A 13,563-nucleotide genomic window follows, 5' to 3' on the forward strand; every position below is an offset into this window, starting at 1 on the left:
TGGTAACGAAGCAATGCTGAGAGCTCACTTGAAGACTATGATTAAATTGACCCAGTCAGCCCCACTGGATGCAGGAGTGGGCTGAAGGTGGTGGTGGGGAGGGTGGCCTGATAGGTAAGGGATCAGCTGACTGTCAGGAGGTAGGTCCCAGTGGCCTAATGGATAAGGCATCAGCCTGTAGTGTCTGGGACTATGAGTTTGAATCCCACCCATGCCTGTTCTCTCCTTTCTCTCTTCCCCTCTCCCCACACACACAGAGGTTGAAGAACCAGCACCATCTTCCTGCTGGTGGGAAAAGAAAGCCCCCACCAGAATACAGATATGTTGCCTAGAGGCTTTCCTCATTGCCCAAAGTGGATGGCTTCCCCTATTTCTCTCAGACACACTCACCAAGACAGCTCCTGCAGACTCCCTCCACACCCAGCAGGGCCACCATGGGCTTCAGAGCAAGGTAGGAAGGAGACCACTCCCCACCCCCAGAAGAGGCAGGGTATGGGCCAGCCTGGTCATGTGGAGGAGCTGGAGTCCAGGCTGCAGCTCCAGCCCTGAGGAAGCTGGTGGTAGCTGCTCTCTGGGTGGGCTGAATGGCAGGTGGCTTGCTCTGTGTGATGGAGCTATGGCCAACAAGGCCATAATCAGGCAGTAGCCTGTCTCAGGACCTGCAGTGCAGCCCCCATTCTGGCACACACTCTGAGCCACTCATACGCTCCACATCCCTGACTGACTGACAGACAGCCTGAATGTGTGCATGAAACTGGATTTGACCACTTATGATGTAAACTTCAAGGAAAGATGCAGGAGTCCCCTTAAATAAAGTCTGTGAGTACAGTGTTTCATTTCATTTATGCTATTACTAATCATTATGTCAATTATCAATAATATTAAGTTGTATATTTTCAGTCATGCAAATGGGCATTCTTATGTGTCAACCACTTGTTCTGAATTTTGATGTAGTTTGGCTCTTTGGTTTGATAAAGTTGCCAACCCCTGTGCTGAGGGGTGTGAACTTTTTCACATCCCTGACTGACATAGGTAGCTTCAGAAGGGTGGCCAAATTAGTCTGTAAGAGGAAAACCTTAAAAAAACCCAACTACTTTAGTTAGTCTTTAAAGTGCTACTAGACTATTTGTTGTTTTTAAAGTTTGACATATGTAGGTCAATCCACATTTTCAGTGTACACTAGCAACAGGAGGGCAAGTGGTTCTGGTTGTAATCACCACGTTGGGGTATATGCTTGCATGTGAGGGAAGACAGAACATACAGTAATTGAGAACAGAGAGAGGGGCAAAAGAAAAAAATCCAACAAGAAAACCAAGTAATAGTCAGTGAACACACTGGAATCCCAGCAGAAGTATGAGAGCTTCTGGGTCTGATGCTTTAAAGAAGCTTTAGGTTGTAAGCTAAAAATGGCTCCTTTTGTCCCACTCCTCCCTAACTACCTGCCTCAGGCCATGGCCCAAACCCTCTGTTTGCCATCTCCCCACCTCCTCCAGGTTATGACTCTCTCCCAGACACACCCTCCTGTACCTCTCCCCTGGCCAGAATCCTTTCCTGCACTCAATACCCCTCCTGGACCCTGCATCCCAAGTCCCTACCCCAGATCATAACCTCCTCCTTCACCAAAACTCCCTCTCAGACCCCACACTCCCTCCTGCACCCCAGTCTTCTATCCCAAGCTCCCTTCTATACTCCACCTGCAATCTCAGACCCTGTGGCTCCCCCGCCTTAAAAATTATTGTCCACCCCTGCTGAAGAGAATAAAAATGACAATATGGCACTCTCTACCTTACCTGACACAGCCAGTCAAATATAGCAGACCAGCTAGGAACATGATAAAACTGACAACAGGTATGCAAAGCACCACCCTGGGCACAAAATAGTGAAGATAAACATCGAGAACTTGAGCAGGAATAGAGAAGAAAGGGATTACTGGCAAAGAGAAAATACAGTAACTTTTAGGTGAGGAGAGAGTCTGATAATCAAGGATGGGTACACATAGTTTTTGTATCAGTTTAACTATATTAGTTTAAATATAGCTGCTAGGCACCTTTTTATCAATATATAAATGTTCAATCTATTGGGCTGCTCTGCTAATTTAAAGCTTGGTCTACACACAGTCCAACAGTCCAACATTTGGGAAAATGAAGGGCTTATGCCAGCTGATCTTCTGCCAGTTTATGATGATTCAGCACTAGTCAGCTTTGCCAGCATAGCTATACAGCAGTGGTCTCCAACCTTTTTAAGCATGAGATCACTTTTTTAATTTAAGTGCAATCCAAGATCTACCTCAAACCCAGATACCTTTGCCCCGCCTCCTTTGTGACCCTTCCCCGAGACCCCTCCCCTGCTCACTCCAATCTCCCTTCTTCCCCCATCCTCCCTCCCTTTTACCAGGCAGGGGCAGCGAGTTGGGGTGCTAGCTCTGGTCTTGGATTAAGGGATTTGGAGTGTGAGAGAGTCTCTGACCTCACCTTGGGGCAGACAGTTGGGATGTAGGAGGGGGTTCTAGGTGCAGGCAGTGCAGAGAGGGGCAGCTGAAGTGCTGGCCCTTGGTAGCCTCTTGGCCAAACCAGTCAAGATTCCCTGTCAGAGGCTCCAAGATCTACCAGTAGATCCTGATCTACTGGTTGGTGACCACTGCTATACAGGCTAAGGTTCTGTAATGTAAACCTGGCATTGGTGTGATTATTTCTCCTCCCTTCCCCCAATACTTTTATTACTAACAAATCCTTGGTGTAGATGTAGTTACTTATACCAGCATGAAAGCTGTTTTGACAATACAATTTATTTTGCTTGCCAAAAATAGTCCTTGTTATATCAGCAAAAGCACATTTTTGCTGGCAAACTAGGCCTACACAAGGAGGTTTTGCAGACACAGGTATGCCAGCAAATGCTTTTTAGTATATAACTGGCTTTATGCTGTTATAATTATACTATTACAAGTATCAGGGGGGTAGCCATGTTAGTCTGAATCTTCATAAACAACGAGAAGTCCTGTGGTACCTTATAGACGAACAGATTTATTGGAGCATAAATTTTTGTGGGCAAAGACCCACTTTGTCAGATGCATGAAGTGGAAATTCCAGAGGCAGGTATAAATATACAGGCACATGAAAAGAAAGGAGTACCAATCAAGAGGACAGCCAGAGGTAACGAGGTCAATTCAGTCAGGGAGGATGTGGCCCACTTTTAGCAGCTGATATGGAGGTGTGAACACCAACAGAGAAGAAACTGCTTTTGTAGTTGGCTGGGCATTCACAGTCTGGCTACGTCTACACTGGCATGATTTTCCGGAAATGCTTTTAACGGAAAAGTTTTCCGTTAAAAGCATTTTCGGAAAAGAGCATCTAGATTGGCACGGACACTTTCCCGCAAAAGCACGTTTTGCAGAAAAGCGTCCGTGCCAATCCAGATGTGCTTTTGCGCAAAAAAGCCCCGATCGCCAATTTAGCCATCGGGGCTTTTTTGCGCAAAAGAGTAGTGTGCTGTCTACACTGGCCCTCTTGTGCAAAAGTCTTTCGGAAAAAGACTTTTGCCCGAACGGGAGCAGCATAGTATTTCCGCAAGAACACTGACGATCTTACATGAGATCGTCAGCGTTCTTGCGGAAATTCAAGCGGCCAGTGTAGACAGCTGGCAAGTTTTTCCGCAAAAGCAAATGATTTGGCGGAAAAACTTGCCAGTCTAGACACAACGTCTTTGTTTAATTCTAAATTGGTAGTGTCAAATTTGCAAATGAATTGTAGCGCTGCAGTTTCTCTTTGAAGTCTGTTTCTGAAGTTTTTTTCTCACAGGCTGGCTACTTTTAAATCTGCTACTGTGTGCCCAAGGAAATGTAAGTATTCTCATCAAGTTTTTGTATGTTACCATTCCTGATATCTGATTTGTGTCCATTTATTCTTTTACATAGGGACTGTCCAGTTTGGCCAATGTATATGGCAGAGGGGCACTGTTGGCACATGATGGCATATATTACATTGATAGATGTCCAGGTGAATGAGCCAGTGTTGGTGTGGCTGATGTGGTTAGGTTCTTTGATGGTGTCGCTGGCGTAGATATGTGGACAGAGTTGGCACCGAGGATTGTTGCAGAGATTGGTTCCTGAGTTGGAGTTACTATGGTGTGGTGTATACTTGTTGGTGAGAATTTGCTTCAGGTTGGCGGGCTGTCTGTAGGCGAGGACTAGCCTGCCTCCCAAGGTCTATGAGAGTGAGGGATCATTATCCAGCATGGATTGTAGATCACTAATGATGCATTGGAGAGGTTTTAGCTGGAGACTGTAGGTGATGGCCAGTGGTGTTCTGTTATTTTCTTTGTTGGGCCTGTCTTATAGCAGGAGGCTTCTGGGTACACGTCTGGCTCTGTCCATCTGTTTCCTCACTTCCTTGGGTGCGTATTGTAGTTTTAAGAATGCTTGGTGAAGATCTTGTAGGTGTTTGTCTCTGTCTGAGGAGTTGGAGCAAATGCAGTTGTACCTTAGTGCTTCACTGTAGACAATGGATTGTGTGGTGTGTCCGGGATGGAAGCTGGAGGCATGTAGGTAAGCATAGCAGTCAGTACGTTTTTGGTATACGGTGGTGTTTATGTGACCATTCATACTGTAGTGTCCAGGAAGTGGATCTCTTGTGTAGACTGGTCCAGGCTGAGGCTGATAGTGGGGTGAAAACTGTCATATGTAGTTTGCATTTTAAATTTGTGCAACTCCACATTTAGACAGGTTCTTAATATGCAAATAATGCCACAGAGAGGTTGACATTGGAAGATTAAAATAGTAATTGGAGTAAGAACTAGAAAATGCATTTCAGAACAAAATGTAAATTTAAGATAACTTTCTCATTGCTTAACAAAATCCCGCCCCAATAAAAAAGGAAAAAAATATTTTAATGTAAGATGATAAAATATTACACTGGTGACCATAGTTTAAATACCACAAGCTCTAAGGGAAAAGAGAGAAAAAACTTGATGAGTAATTTGGAAGCTTCATGAGCAGATATTATCTGAGATTACAAATGTTACAAAAGAAATAAAGTTAGAACACTTTCTATTAGCTAAAACTTACCAAACTAGACTTGTTTCAAGGTAAATCCTTATTACAAGTTCTCAGCAACATTGTTAACTAAGCTCTCAGATCAGCAACCACCTCAGAATCAAAGGGCTGGTTCCTTTTTCTTCTTAGATGAAATGGAGCAAGGGAACACCTGGGGGATTTTACCCCTTCCTTTTGTACTCTGATCATCTTTCGAAAGGCATTTTCCTGAAAGTTTTCCCTACATCGGGGCTACTCAGCACACGGCCCATGGCCATTTGTTTGAGGTCTGTGGTGCAGTTTTGGTTTACACAGGGCTCAACTCGCAGACAGGTGGGATACTTTGAACATGGCCTCCACTGGAAACACACTCCACAAAGGCGAGGCATCTCCCAGGCAGGGTGAGAACTGAAAGATGCAAGCGGACAGGCTAGTTGGAACAGATGGGTACAGGCTGTTGGTGTTTCTAGCCCCCAGGGAGGAGGTGCCAGGAGTGCCGGGGCATTGTGGGAAGTGCAGGCTGCTAAGCCTTATGAGCGGAGCCTGAGACGTGCTGACTGGCTCACACTGGCCACATTTGGATCTGGCACTGCGGCTTAAGGCTTCATCTTTGTATTCATGACCATCAGTGTGAAAGAAGCTATTTGCATATATTTGAATGCATATGCAACCACACTTAATTTGTGGCCCTCAGCATGTGCTGTATCATTGTGGCCCCCAGAGCTTCCAAAGTTGAGTAACCCTGCCCTAGATAAAGTTCCATCCCACAGGAAGGAGACCAAGTTTCATGGTAAAAGAGGTTCCATGTTGTTTCTTGCTAAAATGCAGCTCCACCTGTTCCTGCCCTCATTCCTTGCAAAAGAAACACTTGATAGGTGATTGCCAATCAGCTTTGATGATGGCTGGGGGCCTTAGCTTGTCGGTTGAGAAACAGGTTTACCCTCTCCCTTGTCTGGGAAACACAGTCATAATTTCAGCTAATGTTCATATAATGTAATATGCTCATAATAATGTTGGCCAGTGAACTGTTAGTTTTCAAATGAAACCTAACAAAACATAGTGGCTGTGTCTAGACTGGCAAGTTTTTCCGCAAAATCATCTGCTTTTGTGGAAAAACTTGCCAGCTGTCTACACTGGCCGCTTGAATTTCCACAAAAGCACTGACGATCTCATGTAAGATTGTCAGTGTTTTTGCGGAAATACCGTATTTTCCGGCGTATAAGATGACTTTTGATGTTAAAAAACATCCCCCCAAAATCGGGGGTCGTCTTATACGCCGGGTATGCGGCTTTGCAAAGCCTCGGGGGAAGCCGGTGGCAGGGCATCCCAGGTGCGCCTGAGCTGCCCTGCCACCGGAGCCCCTCCACGGCTTTGCAAAGCCTCGGGGGGAAGCCAGTGGCGGGGCAGCTCAGGCACGCCTGGGATGCCCTGTCGCCGGCTTCCCCTGAGGCTTTGCAAAGCTGCGGAGGGGCTCCGGCGGTGGGGCAGCCCAGGTGCGCCGGGGCTGTCCTGCTGCCGGGGCGTCCTCAGAGGCTTTGCTCCTGGTGTCCCTAGTCTGCTGGAGACGGTCCCCAGCAGACCAGAGGCACCGGGAGCAAAGCCGAAGTGGCGGCGGGGTGCCGCGCTTCTGAGGCTTTGCTCTGGCAAAGCCTCAGAGGCACGGGACCCCGCCGCTGCTGCGGCTTTGCTCCCGGTGCCTCTGGTCTGCTGGGGACCGTCTCCAGCAGACCAGGGACACCGGGAGCAAAGGAGGCGGAGGGGCGCTGGGGTATAAGACGAAACCCTATCTTTTAACTAAAAAATTAGGGTGTCGTCTTATGCGCCCAGTCGCATTATACGCCGGAAAATACGGTACTGTGCTGCTTCCGTTCGGGCAAAAGTCTTTTTCCGAAAGACTTTTGCACAAAAGGGCCAGTGTAGACAGCAGAGATTTGTTTTCCGCAAAAAAGCCCTGATCGCGAAAATGGCGATTGGGGCTTTTTTGTGGAAAAGCGCGTCTAGATTGGCCACGGACACTTTTCCGCATAAAGTGCTTTTGCGGAAAAGCGTCCTGCCAATCTAGACGCGCTTTTCCGAAAATGCTTTTAACAGAAAACTTTTCTGTTAAAAGTATTTCCGGAAAATCATGCCAGTGTAGACGTAGCCAGTTTGTACACAGAGTATTAAAACAATGTTCAGCGTGTGTATGAAGGTGTGAAAATCTGGCCCCTCTATGCTGTTCCAGTCTCTTGCTCTGGCATAAATCTAGTACTGCCCTGCACCAGCATGGTGAGGTGCAGAATTAGAGGTTCAGGGGATGCAGGGACTCAGTGAGGTGCAGGAACTGAGGATGTGCAGAAGTGGAGGCACCAGGAGGTGCAGTCTCTGGGAGATTTAGACTGGAGGAAGTGCAGAAGCAGGGACTGAGGGAGGTGAAGGAGCAGAGGCAGGGGAGTGAAGTAACTGAGGAGGCCTTCAAGCAGGGGCAGAGGCTAGCCCTGCAAGATGGCACTGGAACCCTCCCCTCACACTCTCTGGCTACGTCTAGACTGGCATGATTTTCCGCACATGCTTTTAACGGAAAAATTTTCTGTTAAAAGCATTTGCGGAAAAGAGCGTCTAGATTGGCACGGACGTTTTTCCGCAAAAGCACTTTTGCGGAAAAGCGTCCGTGCCAATCTAGACTTGCGTTTGCACAAAAAAGCCCCGATCGCCATTTTCGCGATTGGGGCTTTTTTGTGCAAAACAAATCTGAGCTGTCTACACTGGCCCTTTTGCGCAAAAGCTTTTGTGCAAAAGGACTTTTGCCCGAACGGGCGCAGCACAGTAGTTCCGCAAGAAGCACTGATTTCTTACATGAGATCATCAGTGTTCTTGCGGAAATTCAAGCCGCCAGTGTAGACAGCTGGCAAGTTTTTCCGCAAAAGCAGCTAACTTGCCAGTCTAAACACAGCCTCTAATCTACTGCAAACAGCCGCACCCAGCCATAGCTGCCAGGTCTCTCTGGGTTAGAGGGGAGCTGCAGGGGCACGGCCCGGGGCAGGGACCCGCCACTCGGTCCCTCAGCGCAGGGCACACGGGCAGGGCTGCGCACGCGGCGGAGGGCCCCGGGCCGTAACGGCAGCTCGCGTGCCGGAGCGCCCGCGGCTTGCCCGGGACCCCACCGACCTTTCCTCCACACCTTGAGTGACAGGAGGAGCCGAGGCCGCTTTACCCGAGCCGGCCTGAGGGGGCGGGGCTGAGCACCAGCAGCTCCGTCAGTTCCCGGCATTCCCCGCGTCAGCCTCTGACTGGGCTCGGATCCGCTCATTTCCCCCGGCCGCCGCGCTCGCGCCATGGCCGCCTACAGCAAGTACCTGACCGCGCGCCACTCCGTGGTGGCCGGCGCGGCCGCCTGCGTCCTGCTTTGCCTCCTCAACAAGCGCCGGAGAGCGGCCGCCCAGCGCGGGTAAAGGGCAGCCCCGGTTCCCGGAGTGGGGGGAAGGGACGGAGCTGGGGGAGGCGGGGCAGGAGTGGGGGCCGAAGGGGAGGGGATAGAGAGGGCGGGGCAGGGTTAGAGTAGAAGGGGCTGGAGGGGCAGCGGTGGTTTGGATGGGGGAAGAGGCGGGTGGCGGAGGGCTGGGCAGGGGCGGGGTGAGGGATGTTTGGGGTGTGAGAGAGGGGGAGATGGGCGGAAAGTAAGTTGTGGAGAGCCCTGCTGGTCGCCCACCGCCTCTAGGCCCGGCCTGGCAATGTGACACCCCCCCCCCCCCCGGGCATGACATGTTCTGCCAAGAAAACCCTTCTGTTCGGGAGACAGAGCTGGCTTTCTCCCTCGCCATTCACTCTCCCTCAGCCTGGTAAGTGCTGCTGGAGAGAGAATTCACAGCCACCCAACTTGGAGAGTGAAGGCAAATTATCTTCATCCTTCACCCAGAGTGGGTCTTGTTGCATGAAACGGAGATTGGGCTGTGAGTGATGTAGCTCTGTTCTATGTCGTCTGTTGTGATAGCAGAGTATGTTGTATCAATAAGAAATTCAGGGCAGCGGAGCATCTGAATTTTGGTATATTTGTTTTCCTATGTCATTGGGTTAGCTAATTGGTGTAACCGAAGAGTGAGTTTTGTGATGAAGCTGTTCCTGTTAGGAAGTAGTGGGGGAGGTGCGTGATATGTTAGCAATCTATAATTAAATTCAACCTATTCTTTGCTGTCACTGACTAATTGACAATGTATTACAGGCATACTTAGTGCATACTTAACACACACAACACTTCTGAGTGTTGCACAAACATAAATAAATCAGGATGGTGGATCTCTAGAACAGGGGTGGGGAACCTCAGGCCCAGTAGCCTGATGTGGCCCCCTACTTGCCTAGTTGCAGTCCTCTGAAGCTCAGGGCCACCCCCAGCATTGGGAAGCCCTTGCTGCTGCTCCTGACCCCCTGTTGCCCCACGGTGGGGCTGGAAGCACAAAATCTACTAGGCTGGCCCCCCCCCCCCCCAGGCTCTAGTGTGCAAGGGGAATATGGGGAGTGTCTTTCGCCTCATTTGGGAGCTATGTCAGTGAGGTTTTTTTTTTTTGTTGGGGTTTTTTTTTTGGCTTCTCCCTTGTGTGTGGCCCTCAACTGACTTTTCTGTGGGTCAGTGGCCCTGACCCAAAAAAGGTTCCTCACTTCTCTGGAAGATGAAATGGTTTGTAAAAAGATACACTGTACTAGCTGTAAATAGCAGATTTAAGTAAGAATTTAGCAATGTTTGAGTAATAACTTTTTCATTTTGATAGTGTCTTTCATACAAACTGTCATAAACATGTCACGATATTAAACACTGATGCAGCTCCAATAAGGCAGGTTCTGAAAACTGCTTCATGATGATGTGTTGCACAGCGACAGCAACAGTAACAATGACTACTGTTGTAGGAAGTAGTCAGTTTGTCAGAATGACAAGTAAGGATAGTATTTCTTAAGATTTATTTTAATTCAACAAAATATGCCAAAGCAATTTGAAGTGAAAAGGCAAACCTTTGCTTCCAAATTAAAGGGTTTGGGCTAAGATAGGATTTTTGTAGTTAATTCTTTTGTTTGCTTGGACGAGTTGTTAAGTTGTTGCACTTTGATTGTGCAACCTTGCTGTCCTCGAATCTAATCCAAATGCTTCTGCTAAAATAATTTTCATTGCTTGTCACTTTGATCATGTCACCTTCCTCTCAGTATTTCTTCACCTGCTGGATTTAGTTGGGTAACTGAGCAAGGTGTGTGGAGAAGTTGTAGTCTCTAGTCCAGCCTATAGAGTATTCTTTTTTTGTGGTGGAATTCTTTCCGCTTTGTAACTTCTCTGCCTGTGATCCGTTGGTGCAGGGAAAGATAAATTTCACTTTTAAAAGTGTTTGGACTTTGAAATTCTGTTTTAATGACTTTCGTGAAGGATAGTGCAGGTGTTGCCTGCCCTCATTTAAGAATAAAATAAAACTTAGAAAAATATTTTCTTAAGTAAATCAAAGAGTTGTTTATTGGAGAGATTTGGAACACATGTGTCTTGCACAAAGTATCATGGTACCTTTCCTAATATTGATTTATGCAGAGTATTTGCAAAAAATGTAACTTCTCTTCCAACTTTGACCTGCTTTTCTGATGCCTTTGGGATTAAGGGCAATGTAAAGTATGACTCAAGTCATGTAGTAATTAATATACAAGTTCCTTAAGTGATGCAATAATAGTATATTGTATATCTTAGTAGGGAAAAGGTCACTTTACTACCTTACAGCTGGATGTGCCTCTACATTGTCTAGCAGAATTACCAACACTTCCACTGCTTATTGGACTGTTAGAAGACATTTAGGGGTAAATTAGAGCTAAATAACAGTACAGAACACAGAGCTAGGACTGGTGGCTGTAAACAAACTCTATGGGAGCATAGGAAACTTGGCCACACCCATAGAAAGTGGACATCTGGCTAATCGGAATAATTCTGGACGATAGATGTTTCCAGACCAGACAGTTCTGGATTAGAGAGGTTCAGCCTGTAGTCTCATTTAGGAGCATATGTTCTTTTGCATTGTAATGCATTCTCCTATCCAAATCTCACAGAAGTTATTGGGGGGGAAAAAGTGACACAAAACAATCTTTTACTGGAACTAATATATTGGTGTTCTTTATGAATGCCTCTGACTGAAATATCCATATAGTGGAATATTTCACAATAAATTACCCAGTTCTCATATTTATGCCTGTTTCTGTAATTTCCACTCTAGTGCATTTTATGTGTCAGTGTATTCTAAAACTTTGAGTAAAAACAGCAAAAGCAATACATTTTACTTACTGAGTGCTAACAGTTGATTTGCTTTGTACAAATGTAGATTCAAGTTTGACCTTCCTGGCCCAATAACCTCTGGAACTGAGTGGTCCTGAGCAAGTGAGTTTGCAGGACCAGAGTAGGTCAAGCCTCTGGAACTCCCCTCCTGGCTCACCAGCTCTGGCCAGCGCATTGCCCCAGCCTGCCTGCCAGGCTCCACTGCTTCTGGTGTGCTGGTGGGGATCTGACTCTGCCAGCTAGCCCAGTGGACTGCTTATTGCCACTTGGTGGTGCTCTGTTCCTGGCTGCCAGCCGGGCTCTCTACCCTCAGCGATGCTCTAGTGCTGGCCCACTTGTGGGGATCTGCTCCTGGCTACCGGCCAGGGCTCCCTGCTCCTGACGGAGCTCTGTTGCTGGTGCTCCATTCACATCCACTGGCTGCACTGCTCACTGGGCTCCCTGCAGGCTCCTGATCTGCCACCGAGCTGTTGGCAACCTCTGTGGCTGGCGCTCTCTGGTCCAGCAGCCTTCTTGGTCTTGCTTGGACCATGGATGTTGCTAAATCCTGGATGAAAGAGCCTCAGCCTATAATATGGTACTTAGTACAAAGCCCTAGAATTGTGCACTATATTTAGCTTTTCTAGCTTACATATAAAATACATAACTATCGCCTGTGAATGCTCTTTGGAAATTAGTGTTACCAATGGTACTTTTTAGTAGTAAAACAGAGGTCTTGTTTACAAGAAAATACTTATCTACTAGGGATGTTAAATATTGAGTAACTGACTAATTGAATAGTCAATGCATTTTTGCATCAACTATTCGATTACTCGATAGGGCGCTTTTGCCTTTGAAGTGTAGCAACAGCATGGAGTCTGGGGTCAGCTGGGTACTTCCCCCCTGGTGCCAGGTGGCACTGCTGCTTTGAAATGCCATGGGGAGCCTGGTGTCAGGCTCCTTGTGGCATTTCAAAGTGGCAATGGCCTGTGGAGCCCGGAATCAGCTGGGGATTCCCCTGTTGACCCCAGGTTCCATGCAGCGCTGCCACTGTGAAACACTGCAGAGAGCCCGGTGTCAGGCTTCTTGCAGCATTTTAAAGTGGCAGCGCCGCATAGAGTCTGGGATCAGCAGGGGAGTCTCCAGCTGATCCTGGGCTCCACGCAGCACTGTCTCTTTAAAGTACTCCCTTCTCTTCCTCCCCCCTTGCTGCCTCTATCAGAAGTGACTAGTCGAGTAGCCTGTCGACTATCCCATAAGCATTTGCTTTTCAGATAGTTGATTAGTTGTTCACATCCCTAATATCTATTGATTAACTGTTAGAGAATTTTACAAATTAGTTTAAACTTTGTGCTACATGGGGATTTAGTGCACACTAACTTAATTGGTCTAGTCGTTTAATATCTGTGTAAACATAGCCTAGCAAAGAGCTCTTTCTGTATTTATTGTGTACATTGGAGTTCTCATTCAAGGAGAACTAAATTTGGTGTGCATTGAGCTAGATCAGTCTGTTGTTTATATGGATGTGCTGCTGCTGTATGCTACTTTGGCAGTTCTCCAGCATCTATCCCTGCTGCTTCATAGTTATTGGAGATGGAGACAGCTGTCTGTTTACCTGTGTACCCTCCATTGCTCTGGTGCCAAGCTGTCCAGATGGTCCCTTTCCCGTTTAAAAGCTGGCTAAGTCACAGGATTGGCTCATTTGTTTAATATTACTTTAACACTCATTATAACATGTCTTGTTTAGTTGCTTAGAGCTGCTCTGAGATCCTAGATATCATTGCAATCGGGGGAGAAGCAACCATCTTGGGCCCAGCTATCAAAATAAGGATGGATTTGTGGACATTGCTGGAGCTAGACATTTGCCCAAGAGGGGTTACAACCAGGATGCCTTTCAGTGCCAGATAAATATCAAACAGCTGACAAGAACTTACATTAAAACCAGAGATGGTAGGAAACTGACTGACACTGGACATAGAACACTAGAACTGGAAGGGACCTCGAGAGGTCATCGAGCCCAGTCCCGCATATATAACTGTCCATTTTTTGAGGTGGACAGGGTTTTATACCATTAGACCACTACTGTACCCAAGGATATTGTGGACGCTGCCCTCTTTTCCTTTCCCTCCACCAGTTGTTATATTTCCTATGACTGCTCCCTGATTTTTTTTATATTAAAATGCCCTCCTGCGTGTGATATCTAAGGGCACTGACTTGCAGCAGTAAGTACTTTTCTCTTTTGACACTTCAGCTCTGTGCAGACAGAGGGGGTGGGGGACCAGAGAACAAG

The 13,563-nt window shown here is 47.3% G+C and overlaps 1 protein-coding gene across 2 annotated transcripts in view; it reads left to right on the top strand.

Moving 5' to 3' along the window:
• Positions 1–8,246: 8,246 nt before the first annotated feature.
• Positions 8,247–13,563, top strand: part of ABCD3 (ATP binding cassette subfamily D member 3) — a 56,932-nt gene continuing 51,615 nt past the window's right edge. Inside the window, exon 1 of one of the 2 annotated variants that reach the window (XM_075936566.1) lies at positions 8,247–8,453. In XM_075936566.1, the coding sequence (XP_075792681.1) occupies positions 8,341–8,453 (113 nt within the window). In that variant the 5' untranslated portion in view covers positions 8,247–8,340. Of the gene's footprint in view, positions 8,454–8,751; positions 8,845–13,563 lie in introns of those variants that run through there. The other variant, XM_025180218.2, reaches the window with a different exon arrangement.

This window comes from Pelodiscus sinensis, chromosome 9, assembly GCF_049634645.1.
Source record: "Pelodiscus sinensis isolate JC-2024 chromosome 9, ASM4963464v1, whole genome shotgun sequence".
NCBI lineage: Eukaryota > Metazoa > Chordata > Testudines > Trionychidae > Pelodiscus > Pelodiscus sinensis.